The sequence below is a fragment of the Otolemur garnettii genome, unplaced genomic scaffold (assembly GCF_000181295.1).
Source record: "Otolemur garnettii isolate 467f Iridium unplaced genomic scaffold, OtoGar3 scaffold00005, whole genome shotgun sequence".
NCBI classification, from domain to species: Eukaryota; Metazoa; Chordata; class Mammalia; order Primates; family Galagidae; genus Otolemur; species Otolemur garnettii.
The window spans coordinates 7,568,093-7,595,652 of record NW_003852400.1 but is presented as its reverse complement, the minus strand read 5'-3'; the positions used below and the strand labels follow the sequence as shown (position 1 = coordinate 7,595,652).

At 35.8% G+C, this 27,560-nt stretch overlaps 1 protein-coding gene across 1 annotated transcript in view; it reads left to right on the top strand.

Annotated features, from left to right (window-relative positions):
* The window catches only part of MAGI2 (membrane associated guanylate kinase, WW and PDZ domain containing 2), a 1,396,484-nt gene that overhangs the window by 420,095 nt on the left and 948,829 nt on the right, over window positions 1–27,560 (top strand). Inside the window, exon 2 of the mRNA XM_003782805.2 lies at window positions 10,794–10,910. Coding sequence (XP_003782853.1) covers window positions 10,794–10,910 — 117 coding nt within the window. The remainder of the gene's footprint in view (window positions 1–10,793; window positions 10,911–27,560) is intronic.

Sequence of the window (27,560 nt, the reverse complement as noted above, 5' to 3'; positions counted from 1 at the left end):
ATTTTCTTTTCTTGTTGGGTCTTTTTCTGGTTTGGGGATCAAGGTGATGTTTGCTTCATAGAATGTGTTGGGTAGTATTCTGTCTTTTTCTATATTTTGGAAAAGGTTGAGTAATATAGGTACTAGTTCTTCTTTGAAGGTTTGATAGAATTCTGACGTGAAACCATCTGGTCTCGGACTTTTCTTTCTAGGGAGATTTTGTATAGTTGATGCTATTTCAGAACTTGATATAGGCCTGTTCAACATTTCTACTTGATTCTGGTTAAGTCTTGAAGGTGATGTGCTTCCAAGTATAGGTCAATGTCCTTCATATTTTCTTATTTCTGAGAATAAAGTTTCTTATAATATTCATTAAGGATTTTTTTAATTTCTAAGGAATCTGTTGTTATTTCATCATTACCATTTATGATTGACGAAATTATAGATTTTAGTCTTTTTTCTGGTTAGGTTAGTCAAAGGTTTATCTATTTTATTGACCTTTTCAAAAAACCAACTTTTTGATCTATCGATCTGTTGTATAATTCTTTTGTTTTAAATTTCATTTAATTGTGCTCTAATTTTGGTTATTTCTTTTCTTCTGCTGAGTTTGGGGTTGGAATGTTCTTCCTTTTCCAATTGCTTGAGATGTCCCATTAAGTTGTTAACTTCCTCTCATTCTGTTCTCTTGAGGAAGGTTTGCAGTGCTATAAATTTCCCTCATAGGACTTCCTTTGCAGTATCCCAGAGGTTCTGATAATTTGTGTCTTCATTATCCTTTTGTTCCAAAAAAATTGGTAATTTCCTTCTTAATCTAATCTCTGACCCAGCTATGATTCAGCAAAAGGTTATTTAGCTTCCATGTTTATGTATAAGTATGCAGATTACTGTTGTTACTGAGTTCAACTTAAGCAAAGAAATTTTTGATTTAAACTTAACCATTCAACATTTGGATTTAACAGACATCTACAGAACGTTTCATCCTAACAAAACTGAATACACATTCTTTTCATCAGCCCAGGGAACATACTCTGAAATTGATCACATCTTAGGCCAGAAGTCTAACCTCAGCAAATTTAAAATAGAAATTATTCCTTGTATCTTCTCAGACCATCATGGAATAAAAGTTGAACTCAGTATCAACAGGAATCTGTTCTTGTCTTTCTTATAGGGTACATATTTCGTTATGTTTTGGGAGACTTGGATATAAGATAAAAAGGTGGAGGGCTTGGAAATATTTGTAGAGAAAGGAATTTCATTTTTTTGTAATATGAGTAGTAAGTATGTTTAAGAATGCCAAGGAACCTCAAAATGATTTTGAGTTTGCTTCTAAGATAGTAGAAGGGAAACAGATTGCAGCCCATTTTACAGTGAAAGCAGGTAAAGGTGGCAATATAAACCAAGGCAGGCAGGACCTCAGAATAAAAGGGGGCTGAGGAACTCCAAGGAAGAAGAAATTGTGGGCTAAGCCAGGCTGCAAGGAGACAGACTGACAAGATGCTCTTTGTCTAATAGACCCTTATACAAGAGTGCATAGGATCTATCCTCCCAATAGGACAACCCTCTTCTGCCCTCTTACAACTCTATCCCTTTCCTAAAGAATCTTTGACCATAGTAGCAAGGATTCCCACCAAAGACTGAGCTGGAAGTGTTCCATTCTACCATGAAAGAAAGACTGAGGGTTTTGAACCTTCAGCCTAATTTGGAACTTTATCATCATCCCTCTATTCTCCCAACACCTCCCAGAGCATTTTTGTGTTTATGGATCACAAACCATAACACTTTTCAACATAGCATGAATAACATACTTCAGGTGCCTAATTCATCAAAAAGATTATAAGTGAGCCAAGGACATAATTACCATGTACGGCAGTAATTCAATTGGTAAAACCAGAGCTCATTATTTGAAATAAGCCTTGTAGCAACTCTAATTACAATATGTGCCTAGAAACATTCTAACTTCATTAGAACCAATCCATCATTAAACAACCTACAGAGAACATGCTAGTCTGTTCTTTGGAATGATTTTTTTTTTTTTGTATTATCATTTTAAAATGGAATTTAAAAAGTAAAGCTGTAAGTTTTCTTTTTTGTTGTTTTGGACAAAGTACCATGAGACTTCGTCATGATGACCTATGGAGTTGGCCCTCCTTTGTACCAGGTCATCAGTTCGTTTTTAAGTTTTTTTTTAAGTTGCAACAAATTAGCAAAAAATTAAAATTAATATTAACAAAAAATTGCTGATCTTGCTTCATAGCTCTCAAAACACAAAATAATGTCAAATGTTTACAAATCTAATTCTGCAACTCTCCAATTTTACTCATAATATGAATCACCTATTAAAATATAAGTTTTCAGTTGGCTTGGAGATATGGCTTCCTAATATAAAATAAAATAAGCTTAAAATTCATTGTTTACATAGTGTTTATGTGTTCACATTTAGTTTTATGAATGAACATGTTTCTGGCACACCAAAGCATGAGTACTTTTTTGCTTTTCAATTAATGTAAATATATTCTTCAATTGGACTTTCCAAGAATAAAATCTCTTATGATTTTTTTTCTTTTTCTTTCTTTCTCTTTTTTTTTTTTTTTTTTGTTTGTTTTTGTCCAGGGCCAGGTTTGAACCCACCACCTCCAGTATACAAGGCTGGCACCCTACTCCTTGAGCCATAGGCACCTCCCTTTTTTTTTTGAGACAGAGTCTCAAGCTTTCGCCCTAGGTAGAGTGCTATGATGTCATAGCTATTGTGATCTTTTTATCACTACATTTTTAAAAATTTACACTTAAACTTTGGAATAAAGTTAAAGAGGTAGTAAATCAAGAATTTAAGAGGAAAAAATGTTGCCCACTGAATTATCTAGATATTTTAGAGAATAGCGTCCTTCTTTCACCTCATTACTCCTAGTAAATATTTTATGTAGAAGTTGCTGGGTTTCTGCTTCTGGAGGCAGGGTCCATTAAGACCTAAGGAACATGTGGCCATCAACTGGTGAAAATGATATTAAAAGTGGTGAGGGATAAAGAGACAGAATACACAGGATAGAGTTTTCAAAGGTGGGTGCAGGGGACCACCGTTAGCTTGCCAGGCTTCAGGGAGTGGCCCTGAGTATTTGTTCCACCCAACTTTTATTGAATGATGTTTTCTCATTTAGCCAAGGGATAAGCTGAAGAAGGGAGCAGTTCCTCTGATTAAGCAGGTTAGTTCTTGTTCTATTTATAATCATTAACTTTAAGTTCTGGGCAGCCTTGAGAAATCTGGAACCTGAGCCTTGTGAGGGGGCAGGCTCCTGTTTATAATCACTCACACAGATCCGTTGGGGGAGGTTTCTCCCCTCTAGTTTCTCTGTGGAGCAGATGCAGTGGCATCAGTTCTCCTCTGAAAAATCATGCGAAAGAAGAATTTCTCCCTTATCTCCACCCAGAGGCATTTCCGTCTGTGATTAGGGTACAAGTCCTCCTGCCCATATCTCAGGGCTCAAGCTGGTCCCTTGATCTCTGCCCTGGTCCTTATACAAATCCCCACAGTGGGTATTTGCTTCTGGAAGGTTGTAGGCTGTTGACCGGGCAGGGGTCGGCCTGGGTAATGTTCCTTCCTAAGCCTTGCGCACAGCTTCTGCTGTGACCATTGCTCCTCAGAGTGCTTACAGACCCAGCAGAGGTGTTGTAAGCTGTATCCCTCACAGGCCAGGCTTCCAGTAAAAGCAGAATCTGCACAGACAAGTAATTCAACTACTACTTTATAAGTAAGATTTCTAAACTGCTTTTATTCTTCCTTGCTCTGCTTAACTTTTCTGTTTTTCCCCTTTTCTGGGGGTGTTTTCCCTTGGCAATAATGGGGTCTTCAGTCCCCATTCTCCCTGCAGAAGCCTTACAGCTTTGATATTTATTCAACTCCAAAAATTTCAAATCCATTTATAACTATCTTAATAGATGTTTTTTTTTCCCTTTTAAACTTAGAGTGGTATATATTTGGTTTCAAAAAGAAATAGATTAGATTTGGGCTAGATTATTATGTCTATTTCTTCTATGTATCTTTTTTCTTTCATTATGCTGAGTTTTGTTTTGACATCCTGCTGTTGGTAAAGGCCATATAATTTTTAAGAGTTAGGTGAATCAAAGAAATTAATAGGAATGTGTCCCATTATTAGGCTATATTATCCATCTTGGTACATTATTGAAAATTTAAATACTTTTGAGTTTGTTTTCAACTATGGGCCAACACTTCGTATTTCTTGATGGTAAAATTTCATGTGATATGTGTACAGTACCTAGCACAATGCTTGGCATACGCTAAAAACTCATTTTCTCTCCTCCATGGGATCTTATAATCATAATCATAGGAACAACTTTAACAGTTTCTTTGAGACTGAGACTAACAAGGAAAAATGAAACTCGATAATAATGTCCCATCTGTGCAATGGTGGGGGAAGGAAATGATAAAAAGCCATTTTCAATAGAGCTGGAGAGTATTATAAACCATTTACATTCATCTCTGTCATTTTCTCTAAAATAGCAATTACTCTCCAGCTTTGACTGTCCTAATGATCTGCAACTGTTAATATATTTTGTTGTCTTTCTTATTGCATTTTTTTGGTAGAAAATATGCAGTACTACTAAAATGTTGAAGGAAAAAACAACATATAAGGATATTAAAATATGAGAAAGAAAAACATTAACTATACTTTCCAATATTTTGAATAAACTGTTGAAAGGATACGAATTGTCATGTAACTAAAATGTTTCCAGCTATGGAAAAATAACTAACCAGGGCACCTTCCATGAATTTTATGACCCCCAAATGTGTGCTTCTACTGAAAATAAAAAATAAGCAAAGGGAAATTATTGGAGGGAAGAACAATTTCACTGGCTTGTAATTTATAGAATCTCTAGTATAAATCAAATGCATCCATTGATTTGGTGTAGCCCTCTAGCCACCTGAAAATGAGATGGGTCTTTATTAGAAACCAGAGAAACGATTTTCCACCTAAAAAGGGATTGGAGCCTGCTCTGGCAGACTGGATTACATATGTCTCTCATCTGTTGTTTGTGGCTGTGGATCTTAAAAGAATCAATCAACTGTCCTGTAATTTATTACTTCATTTTTGAGGTGAGATGAGTGGAAACTATTTTTGAAACAGGGGCTTAGTAACATAGCTCCATAATGCTTTTCTCCATACTCCACACCATCCGATTAGTTAACATAAGATGCAATTACTTATAGAAATACCCAAAACATATGCTTAAGTCTTCTTTCTCTTATAATTTCTTGAAGATTGCTTTTCTTGGCTGTTTTATTACTTATTTAACCAAGACAATATCTGAAATTAATTTTCTGTTGATGTCTCCCTAGACAATTCAAAAAGTGGAAAACAATATCAAAGGGAGATTATCCATGGTTTTATTTTTATGGCCTGTAACTAGCTTTTGGACTATAATAATAGGTAATTAGAAAAATGATTTAGGTGTCTGGTTACCAAAAAAAAAAAATCCCAACTGTAAGATGTATTTAGTAAGTGTTTATATGGAAGCATAGATCTAGGAGAGAACTTATGTGGTTCTGTACTCACTGTTATGGACTAAAAATTTTTATGTTGAAATCTTAACCCAAAAGTGACTATACTAGGAGTTAGAGCCTTTGGAAGTTAATTAGATTATGAGTATAGGTCCATCATGAATTGCATAAGTGCCCTTATAAAATGAAACAGTGGAGAAATGATTTCTCTCTTGGCCCTGTGAAGATATTATGAAGAGGGCCATTGGCTGTATTGCTATAATGAAAGCGGACTAGGAAGATCTTCTGGTTTCTTGTTTTTGGACATCTAATCTCCAGGGATGTAAGAAATAAGTACTTATTATGTAAGCTACCCAGACTGAGGTACTCTCTGATAATAGCTTTAACTGACTGAGATACCTACCATTTATAGATGTGAAAACTGAGATCAAGAAATGACCTATGCATCACTACTTAGTGAAGAAGTAGTGACATAACTGAAACCCAGTGTCCTGATTCCAAATCTAGCATCCTTTCCACTATAGCATTATGGTTTATTTATTTAGCAAATATTTCACAGTCTCATATATTTAAATGGTGCTGCTTTAGAGGTGAGAAAATGAGATAAGATATGGAAAACATTCTGTCCTGGGGAGCTTACAGTGTAATAGAGAACATAAAGAAGACCCATGAATTGTTATAATGTGCAAAGTACATAAGAGAAATGACCAGCACATGGACGTTCAGAAGAGGGAGAAGACTTCCAGCCCAAAGATCATGAAAAGACCAAGCAGATGATTTTAAACTGGAGAATGGAAGCAATTTAGTGTTTCTTTAGTTGCAAGGAACAGAGGGAAAGTTGTAGAAGTGGGCAAGAAAAACACAGGAATGATGGCTAGTGTCTTCAGGGTACCGTGTTCAAGATGAATGCACTGGCACTCAAGTCCTTTATTAACTCCTGGAAAAGAGATTTTGATAGACTGAGTGGAAGCAGGGCAGCTTGGTTCAAGAGCCCACATTTATAGGATGACAGAGATATAGCCACTCAAAGAAAAAAAATTCTGGGTGCTGCAAATAGTACAAGACCAAGCACAGAGATGAATACAAAAAAATAAAGCACAAGCCAAATCAAATGTGTATCTCAGCATCTTATGAAGTGTTATTGAAAAACAGATTTAAAGAGAAAATGAATTTAAAGAGAGGAAAAAGTTAACAGGTGATTAAAATAAGCAGCTTAGTTAGGCGGAAACACGGATGAATACATGACGTCAGAATGAACCAAATCTGGTGGACATCACTACCTTCCACTCCCTACCTCTCCTCTGCCATCACTGAGCTGCTCCCCTCAGCTGACACTGAGAAGTTTGTAAGCCATCTGTTCTTTCACGGGGAGGGGAAATTTGAGCCAACGGTCCTGCCCATGAGTGAGGGGTGGGATTACCAGTCAGCTACTAGCAACAGATTCTTGGCACAAACACAGACCCAGGTATGTTTCTCTCTCCCTTAAATTTAGAAAGAGTGTCTAGCTTTAGCTATGAGACTGGGACTAACAAATTCTCTTAAGAAATATGCTTAGGAGACTCTTTCCATGTGATTAAGCAGAATCTTCCTTCACTCCCTCAATCTTGGCATTCAAGTGGTGAAGAGGACAAAGCAGTTAGGTTCACACCAGTTTTGTATGTTCCCATTTAGCTTCTCTACTCAAAAAATGCATGGATGTTGTTCCCTGGTGTTCCCTTTTCCCCACCCCATCTTTGCTCCAAAGCCAAATGCTTTGTGTGAACTTCACTTTGCTCATTTGCTATAGGAAGAGTTTGAACCCAGTTCTCTCCCAAGGATTCTTCTTCAGTTGTACTTTGGTTTCATGTTGAAAGTTTCATTGGGGTGATGCTAAGAAAGGACTTGACTGCTTTGTTCTAAGAAGTTTGGTCTTCAGACTGTAGAGTATGTAAATTAGGTACTTGGAGCATAATTGTAGGCTTCAAATCCTTCTTAGCCCACTCATTTACTGAAAGTGTGATTCAAGAGAGTACTTAATCTTTTCAGCACAGTTTTGTTTTTTAAATAAGGAAATAAAATTTTTACATAATTAAATAAAATAATTCAATAGTTACCAAGATACAATATTAAGTAAGAGCCACTGAATTTTTTTTAAAGAGAGAAGTGCTAATAGCTATAGCATGCAATAAGACATTCCATGCATCCATGCTCCTCCTGACAGAAAGGTGGATATGTGTGTCCTATAAACTACCCAATCAAGGACTCACTAGCAGATGACAGAACAGAAACTCTACATTAGTAAAACCAAAAATTATAAATACGGCAAATAAGATAGCAGGTTATTTATTTATGTTAATGTAGATAACATTTATTGAACGCTATGTGCAATTCTACCTTTTTTTAGCTTGCTTTAAAATGCTATTATATAAACCTGAGATCTGGCCACCTTGTGACCCTGGCTGTATTTGTCAGTTCACTGTCACTTAATGTCTATTGCTTAATTCCTCTATGCAGAGAGTAATTGAAATTTCTAAATAAGGGTAAGTATTGCTTTGTATATGTGTATATATCATACAATCTATATGTGTAAGTAACATTATAGGTGCACACATATACATACACATACGTATATACATATATATTGATTGGGGTCCTGACAGTTGCTTGACCATGTTAGTTTTAAAAAGATACTCAACCATAATAGTTTTCTAAAATGAGTGTTTACTTTTTCTTCTTTAACAAAAAATCTTAAGAAATGTTATTATTTTCAACTGCTTAGTAAACTCTTCAGAGACCCAGACTTTTTCTAACTTCTGCTCCGGCATCCTTAGCTTGTTGACTTGTGCTTGACATTTCATGGGGAGATGTGGCTGCTGCAGCTCAGATATCAGCCCCATTGGAAAGAATAAAGCTTTTCCTCTGTCTGTGACATATCAATGGCCAGAACAGAGCTGCCAGAAGTGTAAAGGGCAACTTGGAAAGCAGAGAACTGGGATAAATGACTATTTCCCACCACTGCAGTACATATCCTGGGGTTGGTCATGATGTTGCTTGACACGAAATCAACATTCTTTTAATAGAAAAGAATAGCAGGAAGAATATTGGGCAGGCAACTGGAAGAGTTTACCACACAAGAATATTGATCAATAGCCTTACCTGACTTGGAAGGTGCTGTGGTAAATGATGAAGGATAATAAAGTATTTGGGGGAGATGAGGCAAGAAAAATCCTTCCAAAATAAATGGACTTGTCTGTAGAATTTTATTTTAATTTGGGACAACTCATTTTGATTGGTGAAGGAAATTTTATATCAATTCTTAGATGCTTTGGTTGGAGAAGCGTCTCTCAAAAAGAGAACAGCCAGTCATGGAAATGAACAGACAGATTAGAATTCTTGTTGTTTTCTTAGTTAGACAAACTTTTGAGAAGGCCATTGCAATATGTTTGTAATAGAAGAAATGATTAAGACTGACGATACATTTTCAGCAGGGGTAAGAATTATCCTGGACTACAAAAAGAACTTATCTGTGTGACATTATGTGAGTGATTCTCTCTTAATGGACACAAAACATCTGTTGTTCTGTAGCTGGCATTCTCACAGACTGCCAGAAAGCATCTCATCACTTGGCACGTTCCACATACTAGACTGAAAGAAAAAAAGAAGGAAAAGGGATACAGTTGCCGAAGGACCTATGTAGCCTTAGAATTTGGCAGAAATGAGAGCTGAGAAAAGACTCAGGCCTAATGCCTGCTCAGTAGCTGCAGTGAATTTGCATGGGTAAGCATGTTTTACTGACCAGAAAAAAAAAAAAAAGGTGAAATCAATAATTTCAGGATTTCTAAATTAGTAACTACTTCAGGCTGGTACCAGCAAGTCCAAGACATGTAGAAACTCAGGGCATTTGAAGATGTAAATCGGTAATTGTTGGCATTGTAATGTCAGTTTTAAATGACTTATTTCTGACTACTCTGCTTCTTGGACTGCGAAAATGATTTTGAATTTCCAAAATTATATGTGCAAGCATTCTGGATGTAGTATTTATGTGCCCCCAATAAAGAATATGTTTTCTGTAAAAATGCTCTTTCCTATGGCATCTTATTGAAGCTGCACCTGCAGATGAGGAGGAAACGGAAATGATGGATTGTGAAAACTTCAAAACCCTTGCAATATAAAACTTCTAAGGTTATTAACTAACGTTTGTGTACAAGGTATTTGTGCTGTATTTGGGCACACCCATAAATAATATTGCAGGTGATTATGGGAGTGAATTTATGAATTCTAATTCTGAGTCAAAAGGATTTAAAGACAGTATGTGTTTTGTGACCATTACAGATTTCCCATTTTCTCTATATTTAATTATGGTACTTGGTGAAGTTGCCTTAATAAGTTTGACTGAAAAGAATTTTAGGAATTCTTACTCATATTTTTATAGGTATTTTGATTGATAATACATCCTTTTCAGTATAAAAAAAGGAAATATTTTAAAAATAAATCTTCATAATTTAATTTATTCATCTTTAATATCAAATTAATCTTTGGTGTACATTATTGGTTTTCTTAACTAAAGTCAAGTTTAGATTTCATTAGATTATAAAGGCAAACAGACTCGAACTATTTCTATTGGCAAAAGATAAACACCTAAATTTTTTTCAAACTATGTCTCTAGTTAAAAAATACCTGAATGTGTATTCAGAACCAAGTCATTACTCCGATTTGTTGTATGAAAGGAGTAAAATCCTTAATGTTTGTGTAGTATTTTTCTTTTCACTTTTCATCTCACTGTGCTTATGGAAATCTGGAGTACCTTTAAATAACTTAAAAGTCTTTTCAAACTTTGGAGGCATAATGCTAAGTAAAATAAGCCAGTTGCAAGCAGGCAAAAATCATAGATTCTATTTATCTGAGGTACTTAAAGTAGTCAGATTTACAAGGTGGTTGCCAGGAGTTGGAAGAGGTCAGAATGGAAGCAATGAATAAATGAATAAATTATCTTTTTAGCCATGTGATGAGATATACTATGATATTTCAATATTAGTTCAGGAGTAGCATGTCTTTCACCATAATATAGACTTCATTTTAAATGAAAAATAAATTCAAGCACACACGCGAAACACCGAGCATAGACCTGGTGGATAATTATCATCTCAGTTAGCATTGTTTGTTTTATTATTATGGCAGTAAATGTTTCTGAAGATCAAAAGAGCAATTTGAAATGCTGTATCTTTTAAATGTGTTCCTGCGTGTACATATATTACAGACACAAATTACATACTTCACATATTTTCCAGTATGCTTTACTAAGCATGTAATGTTATTATTTTAGGAGGAATTGTTGATAAGGACCTTCGTCACTACCTCAACTTACGATTTCAGAAGGGTTCTGTCGACCACGAACTCCAACAAATCATTCGTGACAACCTCTACCTCCGCACGGTGCCATGTGAGTACAGTGGGCAATATTACTTTATTTCTATGTTAAATATCATATATATATTGTTTAAAATAAAAATTACATTAAGCTGATTTTATGGTGGACTTTTGGAACAGAAAGCTGATGTGACATATAGACATTGTAAATGCAAATACTTAGATAAGTGCAGGAGCATGGTTTACAATGAAGTTGTAGATGGAAGAGACTTGTGATTTTCAAGCTATAAAATCTAACTTATGCTTCTCAAGTCATATTGAGAAATATTGATTGTAGTCCAGACTGTTGGTGTTCAGAATGAATTATGATTGGGATAGAACTTCATACCAGGAGACAGGAGAATGCAAATTCAATTTTTTGGTCGAAACGGTTATTTATTTATTTATTTGTGAATAGAACCGACACAGTAACTCTCAACTTCATCTCTGGTTTGCCACAAGGGAGTGAAAAGCATTCATTGGAAAGTAAAGCTAAGTTTTTTGCAACTCTTAGAAAGTGATGACGTTGGCTGAGACAGATTTCCTCTATGTGTCCTGTAGAAATCCACAAACCATTCCTGATTAGTCTTTCAAAAGAAAGGACTTGGTAAAAGGGTAAAATTCACAAATCAACTTCATAGTGCCTGTTTCAGCTCATTTGAGAAACCCTGATTAACTTTAAGGCAAATGAAGAACTTTTCAACTTAGATCCTGACCTAGATAAATATCAAACTTCATTTTCCTCTAGGTGGATTCCATGACCTCTAGAGACTTTCCACTCTCTCCAGAAATTTTGGTCTATCAATAGTATGTTATTTCTTCTACTTTAATCCTGCTTTAAACTTTAAGATACTCAACATTCTTGGCTCTAAATGGTTCATATTAAAAAAAAAAAAGAAAGAAAGAAATTGTCTGACATGTAGTCATTGTTAATTACTCCCCTCACCTGTATCATTCCATTTCAATAAAAGGCTGGTGCGGAAGTTGCTCAGGGCTACCCGGAAAGTAAGGGCTAGTCCGCTTTCCACAAGCTTGTATTTCTAATCCGCCTCTCACCTGATTCCTTCCTGCACTAACCGAGACCAGGGCCATAGGAGCCCGAAGGGTCGTGACACTGAGACAAGTAAAATAAATGAGCAAAACTACATATATATAATATATTAGAACAACCAGAGTTATGTAACAGGTGTAGAGCATAGAGGATTATACCAAAATACCAAAACACAGAGGAGTGAAGAGGGACAGGTCACCATTAAGCCCTTTTTCCCTATGCACATATTGGGAGAGTTGGACTTTTGTCAGTGTGAGCACTGAAGGTTCATCAGAATGAAAATGCTGGGGTGACATTATTAAATATTCCTGAATGTGAATGTTTGTTGACTGACATCTTGTCAGTCAAAGTGATACCTCTTTCAGTGTGTGTAAGTGTGTGAACAGACTTTTGGACTCTTGCTTTAAACCTGGAAGTTTAGAAAAATGCATTCTTAAACCTGTAAATTTGACATCAGAGTGATGGACAGAGGAAGATGGATTAAAGTAAGGGACTGAACTATTTATAAGGTAATGGGTGGACGTGTTTTCAAAGCTGTGATGTTGTCAGTGCAGCTGTGTGGATTTATCTTTTGTGACATGAGGGAAAGGATATCTGAAAAACTGAATACAGAATCCAGCTACTTGATTATGTTTAAAAAGCTGAGGAAAATAGGTAAGAGGCTGACATTCAGGAATACTTCTAGTCCTTGCTAAGGTTATGACATAAATAAGAAAGTCTTAATTAAATATGAAGATAGTAAGAGTAAATTTTATATTAGTTAATTATCATCTTAAATAAAATATCTCTCTTAGAGTACCAAAGAAAGACTTTGAAGGAAAAATAAATATAAGGCTAAAATAACTAGACTTACATGAGTCAAAACAAAGAACTTCAAGATGTGATTTTGGTACAAGGTCATAAATTTAATTAGAAATCCTTGAATAGCTCCTATAAAGGCGATGATTAGAAACTCAATGAATCTGAATATTATAAGGAAACGACATTTTAAATTTCTATCTATCATTCCTACTAGCCAATTGCAACAACACCATTTACTGCAAATGCTTTTAACTCACCATAAAAAGAAAAAAAAAATCTGAGATACAGATGATTCTAATGTATATGATTAAAAATCATTTTAATATTGATGAATGGGACCTGGACAATCCATCATCTTAATTCAGCATATCTTTCAATGAAGTGTTCATACACATTCAGAAAGTATACAGTGAAAATGTACCAGAGGGTGTGAAAAATCCTGCCACTGTTTAGAAACTTACACGGATGATCAGCATAACTATTGGCGGTGAGTATGGAAGCATATTTGTTACACATTCCCCTGGGCCAAAAATTCTCATTGGTTTTCATGAACCCAACACCATGAAAAGCAAATGTCCTACTGATAAGCACAGCATTTTGCTTCTATGTGCATGCCTTGATATGTTACACTCACCTCTGGTTTAATCTAGCAGGGTCATCAGGAATAGGTCTTTGATAACTTCTTTGAAGCAAAACTATAGTCAACTAATAAGTAAATGAGGGTGGTCCAGGCATGGTGGCTCACACAGGGAATTCCAGGGCTTTAGGAAGCTGAGGTGAGAGGCTCACTTGAGGCCAGGAGTTTCCAAAAGGCTAGTTCAGAATTACTAAGTCAGCAGCATGAGTTTAGAGACATAAACACATGCGTGTTAAATGTACAACATTAAGGCAGCATGCTTAGGTAATTGTCATTTAGGTAATGTAGATTTTAAAGTATATGAGGGAAATTAGTAGAATTAATACAGAAAAATACTAGATTAATTTGCAAATGTTTAAAGAATAAAAATAGTTTATTTTGGTTTTAACAGTCTACTGAGCATAATGATCATATATATTTAACTCTTAAATCAGCCATAATTAAATTGACATGCTTTTTAAATATAATGGGAAAATAATCATTGCAATTTATTTCTAAAGTTCCTAGGCTTATTAGCTTTGATAGTTATTAGAGATGCAGATTCGTTTTTGAGACATGTGTGAGCACAGATGTAAATCTGAGGCATCATTTCCTATTTTACCAGACAACACGAGGAAGGACTTAAAGACCAATTTCAAAAGTTGCAAAATGAAACAGAAGGTAGTTAAAATTAAACTTCTCTCCCAAGGTCAGACTTTGTCATTTGGGGAGATTGTTTTATTGGGAAATATTTTAAATTTATTTGAAGTCAGAAGAATTACCAGTGTATACTTAGAAAAAGACAAAAGCCAATACAACGGAAGTCTAAAACTATTTCATAAAAAGTGAATAAAATGAAATACATAGATTTTAGAGATGAAAGAAATTACTTTTGTGTAAGACCTGATTGAGTTATAACTGACAACAATGTTTCCACATATTTAAGCACTTGTAGTGAGTAAAACTATGCCGCTTTAAAAATAAGCATTGTCAAGGATAAAACTGTAAAGTTTCTAATATATTTTTAATTTTTTTGATAGTTATACTAAATTACCATTCCCAGAGCAGCAGATAGAAGCAGGGAAGTTATGAAAAACTGTGTTTTGTCAAGAAGAGCAGTTACCAACACACCAAAGCTTTCAGCTATGCAAAGGGTCAATGGTCAGTTGCACTAATTGTGTGATCTCACACAGGCCTAGGATCAGAGACAACTCCTAGAGAGACTGGTTGACCACATATTTATCAAAAAGTTTGAAATTAGGGCCGTTTTCTAGTATTTTGTGTGGGAAAGAAGTCATTTTAATTCATAAGCAAAAATCAGTACTTGAAGAGTTGTGAAAAGATATGATATTGTTCCAAAGGCAATGTGTTGTGAGTGTGAATGACTCGATCTCATCACTTGTAATTTTAGTTAGGAAGGTACGTTTCTAAATATGAGGTAAGAAGGAAGAGTGGATTAAATCCCCCCCAAAATTCATCTTTTCCCCACAGAAAGAAATTTTCTGAGTTGGAAATGATCCAGAATATAAGTAAATACTCAGATTAACTTTAAGCAATTTTGACCTTGTGCATAGCTAAACATGCAGGCATAGGAGACGAAGCATCAGATGCAACTGAACTTTACACCAGACTATAATTTTAAACCAACATATTGCAACAGCTGTATATTATACATCTGTTTCAACAGTACTAACCTTATTGCCTCAAGTAAGAATCATCAATTTAGAAGCTCTTTTTTGAAATGGCTTTTAGAGTGTAAATCTTATTCTTTCACAATTACTCCAGAATTTTTGTTCTTTGAAAATGAATTTGATTTTTTAAAAAATAGACTAATTATATTTCATGCTCAATGTTGAAATAAGGGTTATAGAGAATAAATGATGTTATTTGCATTGTGAATCAACAAAGAAGGAAGTCTATAAACAAATGAAACTAAACTTCCAAAGAAATTTATAAACATTCCTGGAAGGCTAGGCCAAGAGAAGAATCTCAAAAGCTTCTGAACAGTAGCAAATATTTAAAAATATCCTACTCATTCATTCAGATGTATGACTCCCTGGTACGTTTATTGAACATGCATTCTTACTTTATAGCAGCAATTCTCGACCTGTGGTTCATGACCCCTTTTTAACAATGAAAATACATTGCAGCATTAGAAAGGTTGAGAACCACTGCTTTAAAGTAAGATACATTAGGTTGACCACTTTCTCCTTCTCACTGTATGTGTTACAATCTGATTGCACGTGATATACTTTGTGAAAGTACTGTAGACGTTTTCTACTTTTCGTTGAACAAAATGAATGTATCTTTCATGGCCAGAGAGTAATATTCATTGGGCTGGTTGGCAGAGTACAGTATAGGAGAGAAATGGCTTCAAAATGCTGCTTAAAATGGAAAGTCAAGGAACGTTTAGAAGTAATTGTATTGACTTATCCATTTGACAGGACGGGACACTAGTTTTAGAATAAAGGAAGATATCTGGCACCAGAGAAAAGCAATAAATAGCAACAGTAAAAAATCTTACACTGCTCTTCCCGACCACATAAATTCCCTTTTACCCTGACTTGATTGTCTTTTTCTGTCGTTGCAACTCAATCTTTCCTTTGTTTTTCCCTTTTGGTTTGTGCTTCTCTTTCCTGTTCATAAGAGGGAGGCTCTCCACAAGAAATCTGGGTTTGTGGGCCACGGATGGAGTAAGCAGGTGGATTATACCCTTTGGACTTTACTGGCTGCCCAAAGAATCAGAGGGAAGGGGCACCTGAAGCCCTGTGTGCCCCTGCAGAAGAGCCAATCAGGACATTCAGTGGAAAATAGCCCACCTCTTAGAAAGCTCAGAATTGAGTCCCTGTAGGCTTCAAAATTGTACCTTTGCTGGATGAAAGAAGTTTCACACATCTCATTGTACACTGCTGTATTTTTTCAGTAGCAAGAATTAGGACTCTGTCAGGGTCAGGCCGACTCAAGTTCCCAGAGTGTTTAGTGGTACCACCCTAAGCTGCTGGGTGATAATGTAGGGGAAGGGGAGTAGTCGGCAGATGGCAACGGAGACTCGTGTTATGGGACTTTACGGTTTCACCATAAATTTATGATTTAAACCTGGCCAAAAAAAAAAAAAAAAAACAGTAAAACAGTAATTAAATTTACTGCTATTCTAATGCCAAGTTCACTAGTCAAAGTTATTTATACATTGTAGTTTCACGTTACTAGAGCATGGTAAGAAGCAATTACCCATGACCTTAGCTATCTGGCAACATGAAACTATGGAAAGAGCATTTATCCAAGAATTTGGAACTATTGGTTTTGGACCAGGCTCTGCTACTAAGTACAGGGCCTTAGCAAAGGTCTTAAAGGGAGGGAGAGAGGAGAGAGAATGAAATAAACTCTAAAGGTTCTTTATGCTCTAAAATTCTGTAGTTTTCTGATTCTGCTGTCTTGTTTTTTTAAAATTTTATCATCATTCAAATAAGCTTAAATTATTCTGAGTGTGGAATGCCCTTGATATTGAGCAGGTGTAAACAGCTTATGGAAATTGAAAATATATCAAATACAGCAGGCACATCAGGGAAAAAAGAAAGAGAGGAGTTTAAATTAAGTGCAGTTCTGGATAAAACCAGCCATGCACGTACTTTCAGATTTTTCTATGAATGTCAAGTTAAGGATGCGATCATAACACTGATGTTCCTTGAAATCTGCCTTCACTATTCATGAAACTGAAATCTGGTCCAGTGTTAGTAAATGGGCGGGCAAACAAACCGATGAGTAATGCGAAGCTTTTAAAAGGGCTCCCTTCCTTTGGAATATGTCATGAGTTGAGATGTGACAAAAAGACTTCTGAACCGTGAGCTGTATTGTTATGACATGTGATTGTAATCTTTATGATAAGATATTTAACATGAGATATAATGTGTTCTAATGTTGAACTTTAATAAATGTCACTTATGCAAGTGAATAGCCTTAGCTGGAGGCCTAAATGGATCTAGCTAATGGGAGGCTAAATCAATGCTTAATACAATCAAGGACTTTACAGAACAGATGAAAAATTTAGGGAAGTCAGTAGGGCTTCTCACAGAGGGTAATTAAAAGGTAAGACTGATGTAGGATCGACAGTTAATTCAATTAAAAATACGCATGGATCCTGACTTTCTTAGGCAATTCAGAAGTTTGGAACTGAATCAATTTTCAGTTAGTCTCCCAGTCTCTGTTCCAAGCTCTTACCTTTTCTACTTAAAGTCCAGCTTACAGGAAAGTTGCTTTTTATACACACAGAATGAGCAAATATTTGTACAAATGCCATTAAAATGAACATGAGTTTCACTTGCTACTCAACCCAACTCACTTGTATGCATTAATGATAATTTCTTAACTTGTGCTTTAAAGACAAGCTCAAAGTAAGGAGCCAATGCCAACCTATATGTATTTGTCCTCTTCTATTTTTGGTAGGAATTCTGATTCCTCTTACCATCTATTTAATTAGTTGACACTGATGAAAAACTATGCTGATCAGTGAGGGACTGTAGAGTGCTGTAGCATCACAACTCGCAGCAACCTAAAACTCTTGGGCTTATGAGAGTCTCTTGCCTCAGCTTCCCAAGTAGCTGGGACTACAGGCACCTGCCACAACACCTGGTTATTTTGTTGTTATTGTCATTGTTGTTTAGCAGGCCCGGGCAGAGTTCAAACCCACCAGCCCCAGTGCATGTGGCTGGCACCCTAACCACTGAGTTATGGGCACCAAGCCACTAAAACAGTTCTTTCAAATACCAGTCATCATTTACTGGGTACTTTGTAAGTGAGAAATGTTTTTCAAACATTATCTCATTGAATTCCCATAGTGTTCCTATAAAGTGAGTGTTAGTCCCCACTTTTGAAGATATATGGAGAAACTGGGGCTCTCAGGTTAAAATAAGTGGCTTCGTTCCATGCAGAAAGTCAGTGGAAGAACAGGGGTTCTGTGCAGGGGAGTCTGGCTCCCAGCATACAATCCACCTGACAGGAACTCTCTGGTCGAAGCTCTGGTAAGTACAAAGAATCCTGAGGGTGCTTTCAGAGAGGTTCAGCAGTGCTCTGAAAAAGAGGACAGCAAGGAAGTCTACCAGCAACAGACATCTAATTAATGTAAACTAGATTAGGCTATATTAATGTGTTTCCAACAACAGAAAATATATTTTTTTGCCAAGAAGATATGAACATAAATTACCATGAGTAAAGAAAATGTATGGATAATTATCAGGGAAATTTTCAAGTGAAGACTTATTGATTGGCTAGCTTCAAGTCAATTATTTTCATCTTGACATGAGTCTCTTACTTGGCCATTAATTAATGAAGTTTCAATTGTTTTTTTCTAGCACATCAGTGCCAGAAATATTGGAATATAAAATATTAAAGGGGAGCAAAAGAGAAATGTTAATTGATAGTTAATTGATCAATATGTTATTCCAATAATTAAAGCTGTTACCTTGACATAGGAAGAGAGATTAAACATGTAAGGGGATCTGTGTTATCATAAGGCATTTTTACTTTCTGAACTCTGCTAGTAAACGCTTTTCGATCTCAGCACTACTGGGCTTTTATACCCTGCATTTTATACCTTGAATTCTAATCTAGATCTGAAGCACCAACTGTATGAAATACAATGTATGGGCATTTGTAAGAGTTCTCAATTCTACATTTGGCATTTTGTAAAAGCGTTTATTTTCCAAACGTTCTTCTCCAAGTGTTATTATATCATTGCTTTTTTCAGTCCTCTAAGAACTATGTTGCTGTTGTCCTTTTTCAAATCAGCAAACTTAGGTTTGGAGAGGTTATGTGAACCATTTACCAAACCACAAAGCTGGTAAATAAAGGAAGGAATTCAAGTGTGGGTATCGCTGATGCCAAGACCCATTCATCATATTACCTCCTTAGTCCGTATTGCTCAGATTTCTCTGGCAGGACTGAAAAACTTGGGGGATGTTCTAGAACTAGAAGACTGTTTGGCTGTGTATCTACATTTATTATCTAATGTTTCCACAAAAGCAGAAAAAAAATCACGAAAATGGTTAAATTCCACAGGGCTATCTAGGAGTCCCACTGAGTTCATTCCCCCAAAGGCTCCAAAAAGACCAAGGTTGGTGGCTGACATTATTCAACATGGGATGCCAGAGACAACAGGCTGTCACTTCATTGTTCCTGTTCTTATAATAGAAAATGTAGCCCTACTTGTGCTGAAGGAAAGCGCTCCTCTCCCACCAGTCAGAGCTGGCTCTGCGCTGACTCAGCTGTCACTGGTGCCTCAGTGTAACCACAGCTTCTCAGATCTCCATGACTCCAACTAGCTGTCTTTGGGCACAATTCCTTGGTGATGTTAATTGGCACAATATGTTTAATCCCTTTGCCAGGTACACATGGAACTGAGATGGACACATTTGCCCTTTCAGCTCCCTCCCTGGATTCTGGGTAAATGCCCCAGTTCTGGCTGACAGGACTGAGGTTATTATGCATAGTAGTATCTGGTCTCCACTGAGCAACTTAAACCATTAAGGAGCCACTGAGTGTGCAGCCAAGCTTAACTTCTGCCAGGCTTTTATTCTCTTTTTATTGCTTTCCATGTCAAAATGTTTTAAATCTTTCTATTTCACAAAATAAAACAGTATAAATAATGTGTCATCCAGAGTTCAGTGCAGGAAATAAAACCATGCAAGGTATTTTTAAGAAGCAAGGTTTTTAGAGAAATGGTTAATTAGAAAGTTGCTAGAAGAACTAGAGCAGGAAGGTTGCAAGCTGGATCCTCAGGAATAGCACCCAACATCTACAGAACTGTTCTGCACAGTGTAACTGCTGCTTCTGAGCCCTGCAGCTGAGATCTAGATTTCACAAAGTCAAAATCGAGAAATTGCCTCTGTTGCTGTAATAGCCACAACTGTCCCTTGATACCTCAGGAGCTAAGGAATGAACATTGGCACTCTCTGAAAATACCACATCTCTAAGGCCTTTAATTGCAAAAGAAAATGTTTCCTTTTTAAACATATTTCTTTTTACTGTATCAATATCTGTATTATTCATTAAAAGACTGAATTTTAAATTCCTTGCTTTAATTAATCTATAGTCAAATGCTAACAATATAAATATTTGACGTCAGATATTAGCAAAAATGTTTACAGTGTATTTATTAAGGTTGTTACTTTTCTACTTAGACTCCAGCTCCTATAGATTGATGCATATAGTATTATGCTAACTGTTTATAAGCTACCAGGAATTATGATTGTTCTTTAGAAAGACAGGATACTCATGCATTATCAGTGTACTCTGGAATTGTTCTACTCTACTTATAGAATGAGACATTTTCAATGTGTGTAAAACTCTTTGTTCATTTTTTATTCACAACTTTATTATTAAAAAGTATGAATGTGACACTAACAAAATTTAGTTCATAATTATATTTCTCACATGAAAAAGCAATTGACAAAAACTGGTTTCTGAACATAATTTAAATCTGGAGTGAGAAAAGGAATCTTAATTAAAAGTGAGGAGTTGAATATAGTATTTGAAGCACTACAGAAAATTAATTATAGTTTGAAAGAAATAAGATGCTTTCAACCCTGAGAGGCACATCTGTGATCAGAGGTCAACACTGGCTGCTTTGCACGGTCCAAACATCATTTCTGTGCCTCAGAGTTCATTAAGGAATCATATTTAAGCGAATGTGTTGGCCTAACATTGGTTTGAAAAAAAGATACCTGGTTCTCTGATTCAAATATAAAAATTTAATTTCAGTTATCCCATAGGCCAGATGTTATTCTCTTTATGAATATGATTATCTTTATAAAAACTTATCTTCCACATTCATTGGTTATAAAAATGTGGTTGTTAATTCAAAGTGTCATCAATGTACTCAATTACCCATTAAATTTAAAGAGATTAAAAATTTATAAACTTTCATATATTAGAACTTATTTTCATTTGGTTTAACTAACATGGAGAGCTACTATGCGCCTTTGAGTGTCTGGTGGTAAAAATATGGAATGATTAAGACATGGGTCCTGTTCTCTGGAGATTTATCCTTATCACAAGTTCAAATTTAAGTAAGGCATATATCATTCTTCTCATTTTACAGATGAGCAAACAGAATATGTGTGGCTAATTAATATAAGATAACTACTCTTTATCACAGTGATGGTTTTTAGCCAGCCTCAAGACTTGGAGAAGTGACTAATTATTAGACCAATCTGAGTTAGTTCACCTTTGCTGAACAGTAATGACGAGATTGTTTGACTTGGTGAAGATATAGACCAATATGAACTGAAAGTTCAAAGATTTAATTGAGCAATATGAATTCAGTTTTGAGAACTTTACTCACCCCTTCTCTTATAAAGTTATGCCCTAGATGTCTTATGATTGGGAGAAGAATAAGAAAGAAAAAGAAAAAAAAATCAGGAGTAAGAAGGAAATAAAGGCAATACAATATCATGGAAGTGCTTGGAGGACTAAAGTTTTTCTTAAATTGCCCTGTGTTGGCAAACTGAATCACTACTTGCTAGTTAGAGACTCACATTTTTGACCCTACAATAGATGTGAAGCCTCCAGAATCCTTGAACGCAACTGTTAGACTGGGAACATAGCTTCCTCTAGGAAATCGGGTAGTAAATAGCACCTAAGGTAATTAAAATTGTAGTGTTGCATCATCCTTACCTATATTCCCGAGAAGCTTAGAGCTATATCAAGCACATGGTATATTAGTCCATGAGTGTTCTCCTTGAAATTAGGGAGAGAGGAAAGGAGGCTCAGGAAGTTAAGTAAGTAGCCTAAGATCATGTAGCTTATGATCAGCAGAGCCAGAATTGAAACAGTTTTTCTCTTGATTATAAAACATATATGTATATTATTACAAGCTAAAAATTATAAGATATAATACATATTAAATAGATGATTATATATGCCTATATATACAAATGGACATAGATATACACAAATATATATAAAATGTAACTAATGTGTGTATCATATATGTTTCTATGTGTGTGTGTATAGACACAATATCTGTAAAATCTCTTAGCTCAGTAGGGGGATAATATCTACATCTCACAAAGTGAAAACTTAAGCTCAGTTCAAGATCACATATAGTGTGGATCCATCTTCAAATGTATATTTTATTTTAATCTATTTCATATCAATTTATCTTTCTATTACTATTTATTGTGTCTTTCACAAAATAGATTTTTAAAGTACAATTTTTTTCCAAAATAGTAAGCACAGCTAGTGGAGAATACTATGAACTACAGCAGCCACATGACAGCCACAGGGAGAAGGAAGCCTTTTAATTCAGCTTTAGAAACCAAGTGGGGTTGAATGGGTGGTGGGAGCTGGCTGGACAGCATGGTAGGGAAGAGCTTTTGAGCAAACCCTCGATGCTGGTAGGGAGCATGAAAAGACTAGTGGTGAAGTTTCTATGTTTCGGGGAGCTAGGTGGTAAGTCCAGAGAAGAAGAGAAGATGAAGATTACAAAGGGTCTTGAACATGATTAGAAGAGTTTTTGCTTCACTCTTTTTATGGTTTGTAGCATATTAAACCCATGGAAACCAAGAATATCCACATAAAATAGCACACTATGCATGGGATTTAAATCACAGCTGTACCACCTTCTAACTTCTAGTACACTCTGTGTGACTCTCCTTCATCATTTTTAAAATGAGAATAAAATAGTACTAACCTCTCAGAAATATTGTGAAGATTAAGTGAATTAAAATGCTCAGAACAATGCCTTGTAGGAAGCAAATGTTCAGTACATTTGGCTATTACATGATGAAAGTCCTTTGGTGGGATGGCAAGGGAATAGCCTTGTATGATAGGCTTTTAAATCTAATAGTATTTGACGCCAGTACTTGTGAATATGGTAAATTGTGTCCTAGTACTTGGAAAAGGGGAAACAGCATTGCCTTATTGATATAGAAACTGATATCTACACCTATTCGGTGAAAACGCAATATGTAGAGTCACTTTTAGGATTCAGAATCATTCTCACGCATGCAAAATTATACTATAAGCAGATTGACCATAACAACATCTATAGAACATGGTTCCTTAGCTATGGCACCATGGATACTGTGAGTGGTTAATTCTTCTTTGTGGGGGCCACCCTGCAGATTGTAGGAGTTGAGTGACATCCTGGCTCCTATCTGCTAGGCACCTATTGCACTTCCTGAGTTAGACAGCTAAATATATTATTTCCAGACATTACCAAAAGTCCCTGGTAAGGAGCAAAAACCTCCCCAGTTGAGAACCACTTCTATAGAGAAAGAATGTCTCAAAGAGACATAAACAAGGAGGGTGAAATAGTTAAGTGTTGGCCATGCACTTCCAAGCACTGTAAAGAGAAAATCTTGACCATTGAACTTAAACTTCCTGGTTACTGAGAAGATGGTGCCCTGGTGAGGAGAAGGATAACACTAGGCTAAATGACAGCCTGGAGTCCCATAAACAACACCAACCCGACAGGGCACTGTGTCTTGTTTACCTGATGCCATCAAACTTGGCTTGTGTGGCTCCTCCAGTTCTGACTGTACACATATTTTAGCACAAATCAATCTGTGTGTGATACATTTTCCTAAAGAGTTCTGCCTACCTGCCTGTACAGGCTGCTTATCCATTTGTGAATGACACCACTGGTATTCAGTCCAGGGGAGAGTAGTTTTTCGGTGTCAATTTCTAAATGAGCTTTCTGTTGTCAGGTGTGTTGTTAGTGCTTTAACTCCCCTGGTATGAACCAAAGTGATTCTCCAGACTTTGAAAGTTAGAGATTAAATTTCAGAACTTGTTGAATTAATTGAGAGACTATTCTCTAGAATTCTACTCAGTTTGTTCACCCTTCAGAGTTCAATAGACATGTCTTCACTGCATGGATGTATGAATAGACAAAACACACACACAGGGTGCAAAAAAATATATACACATTTTAAGGAAAGAAAGAGATGTATTAAATTTGTAATACTCAAGTCACGTTTGACCTTTCCACTTATAAGAGGTGCTCAGCATGAGTTGTATTCATCTTTTATTATCAGTACAATATATTGAGTATTACAATTTTAACACAGATTTTTCCTTTCTTAAAATGTATTTATGGATTGTTGGCACTGTGTATGTGCGAGTGAGTGAGTGAACGAGTGTTTGTGGAGAGAGAGAGAGAAAATAGATGATAGAGTGCCGCAGACTGGAGCAATAAGGTCAATAGCAGGGTTACAAACTCGAGTGATAGTAGCTTGTAGATTGAAAACAGTGATTTGCAACAGGCTTCATGTGGGGCCTTAGCCATTTCCAGCCCCCTTTGCCCCCCTACCCTATCCATATTTGAAAGCAGAAGGAAAGCATTTGAGATCCTTTCTAAAAATGCCATAAGTATGGATTCTAGGACACAGATGGAGGAGTACAGGTTGCCAAGAGTACATGAAAGGGTAAAATGAAGCATTCAGAATCAAGTATATGTTAAGATTTTATTGTTAATCTGGGATGCTGAAAACAATCTCAAATCCATAGCCTGTAACATCTTTGAAGAGCATGCCTTTAGAATTTCCTTTTCCACCTAGCCCATATGACACCATGTCTTCCATCAACCCTGCAGAATAAAATGTTTTGAACTTCTTTCATCAGGAGCCATATACAGCAGAACTCTTCCCTTGAGTATCTTGCGCTTTCCAACTAGTGCATGAGACATCACAGATAATTACAATCCAAAATATTTCTGTCTAATAAAAATATGACAAGTGGTTAATCCTTGACTAGCATAATGAAATTTATCTCTCAGCCAATTCCTTGGAGTATTAGTAGTTTTTATTTACAGAAGAGATGAGAAGGGTAGCAGGACAGCTACTATTAAACAATGTAATTAGTGCCGATGTCATTAATCTGGACGTTTAGTCAATGAAATAAAACATGTTGGGTTCATTTTTTCAATAGAACAGTCTCCACTTGGATGCCCATGAATACTTGTTCTGCGGCTGGTTGCAAAAACAAGCATGCAGAGCACCTATGCACATACATTAGCACAAGGTTAGAGAACTATTTTTTTTCTGTTACTTATGTCAACCTTTGAAAGTCGGTTGTTAATTCATCCTGATTTAGATCAGTTATTCCACATCATCATCTCTCTATCTTGATCTCTTATATTCTTTTCCACCTAACCCTCATCCATCCTTCCCTTTATATTGGCTTTAACTAAATACCTTGATGCAGATTCAAAATAGCCATCTTGAGTGAAAGTCCTGTGACCTCCACTCAGGGATAGTTGTCTCTTCATTATAGCCATTGAGCAATAGAGGTGCAGGGTGAATAAAGAGTGCTTTTAGCAACCACCAGGTAAAAATATCATCAAGTTGTAAAATTTTATCCAAGTTTGTTGACCTTCTTCTCTATCTTTACAGCTAAGCTTACAGGAGATCAGTTCTGTATTAAAGAAAAGCAAAATAATTCACTAATGGGTTTAATTGCAAAATTAAGAAAGAGAGTGAACCTGTTTCCAGAGGATATTTTCTACTTTGGTTCAAAATAAACCCTCCATCTTATGATAGCTGCCATTTCCCAGGCTTTTGTACATTTAGCAACTATACTTTTGGTTTTTTGCTACTGGTTAAAATTTGGCTCACCTGGAATAAAAGCTATCCAGATTGAATTAAACCAACTTTTTGTTTGGTTAGGGTTTAATGTCTTGGAAATAATTACGTCTAATGTGTGGCAGAGCTCAATGTAGAGCTCCGAAGGTGTCATGGGTTTCTCTGTACTTTGCAGCTTTGTTTGTAGTTACAAATAAACTGGGTCAGATGAATAGTTCTTTGACCAAGAAACTGGGTGAACTCCCATCTCTTCTCTTGCTGAAGTGATCTTAACAGTCATATGTTCCAGTTGTACCCACCAGAAAGGGAGGCTGTCTTGGCCCATGTTGAATTTAAACAAGTTGCACTAAAACTTTGCAATGCTGAGAATTATATTAATATTTGGAATTTTCTTTGTTATATTCCAGCGCGGAATAGCATTATTCTGACTAGTACAAACCAAAGTGTCATATGAAAGTCAATCCTAGGACAAAATGTGTTAACCCCTTGTTCAGTTCTTGAAAATAAATAAAACACATAATTATAAATCTTTTTTTCCTTTGTTATCTGTAAGAATATGTCAACAAAAAAAACAGATTCGATATAGAGAATATTTTATTGCATTCTTCATCAACACACAACAAAACACTCCAACTTGTCATGCTAGGGTTGTTTAATAGGAAATAATAAAGAAATGAAACTGTTTTTAATAAAATCTGTATTTCTGTTCAATATTCTGTGGCAGAACAGACTTTCAAACATGATTAATGGGAAAGCAAGGAAGAAATAAATATTCTGTAGTTTCTATGAATTTTTAAAGTCTCTTTGGCACCTTGAACTTGATCGTTTTCATCATTTAGCTAAATCTGTGACTTACTTAAAATGATGGTTCTTTATGGATGAAACAAAAGTACCTCATTGTTTTTTTTTTCTGCAGTTGATTATTAACCTTGAAAGTAAGATAATCATTTTTCAATTAGGCTCCATGCAGGGACTAGAAAGCATTAGTTATCAACTTGTACAGAACATAATCAGCATTAAGTTTTCATATTTTGGCTGCACTCATGTTGTTAAATTGACCTAATAGTCATTATAAGCTGATCTTCCTTCTTGAAAGATTTTAGCAATTAAAGTTGTATCCATTTGTACACCTATATCTATAGTATTTTTTAATTCATCAATATCATTACCACTTTCCGTTGACTAGTCATAAAGCCATGTAAAACTATAGAAGAAAACTTTACCTCCTTGTTAAAAAAAAAAAAAAGTGGTACATATTCATCCACCACACAAATAATGTTGACTTTCCTCATAAAAATTAATGCCCTCCAAGGTTCCCTTTGAGAACTTTCTTTGGACTTAGTAGCAAGTGCTCCCATCTTGGGGACTGCCTCTCTGTTCTTACTCTGGCACATGGTTGTCCATAGTCTTCAATCCAAAAGGATCTATCCTACTTCTTTGCTTGGCTCCCACCTACTCACAGGTAAGTATGTTCTTGATTATCTTTCATCACAGAAGTAGAAAATTATATAATGGGTTATTAACTTATAAAGGAGCAAGAGAGAAAATTAAAGAGAATATAAACAGTGAAAAATACTTTGCTGTCAAGCAGGTTTGTGACAGAGGACAATGTAGCTATTTGTATGCACCTGGGTTCAA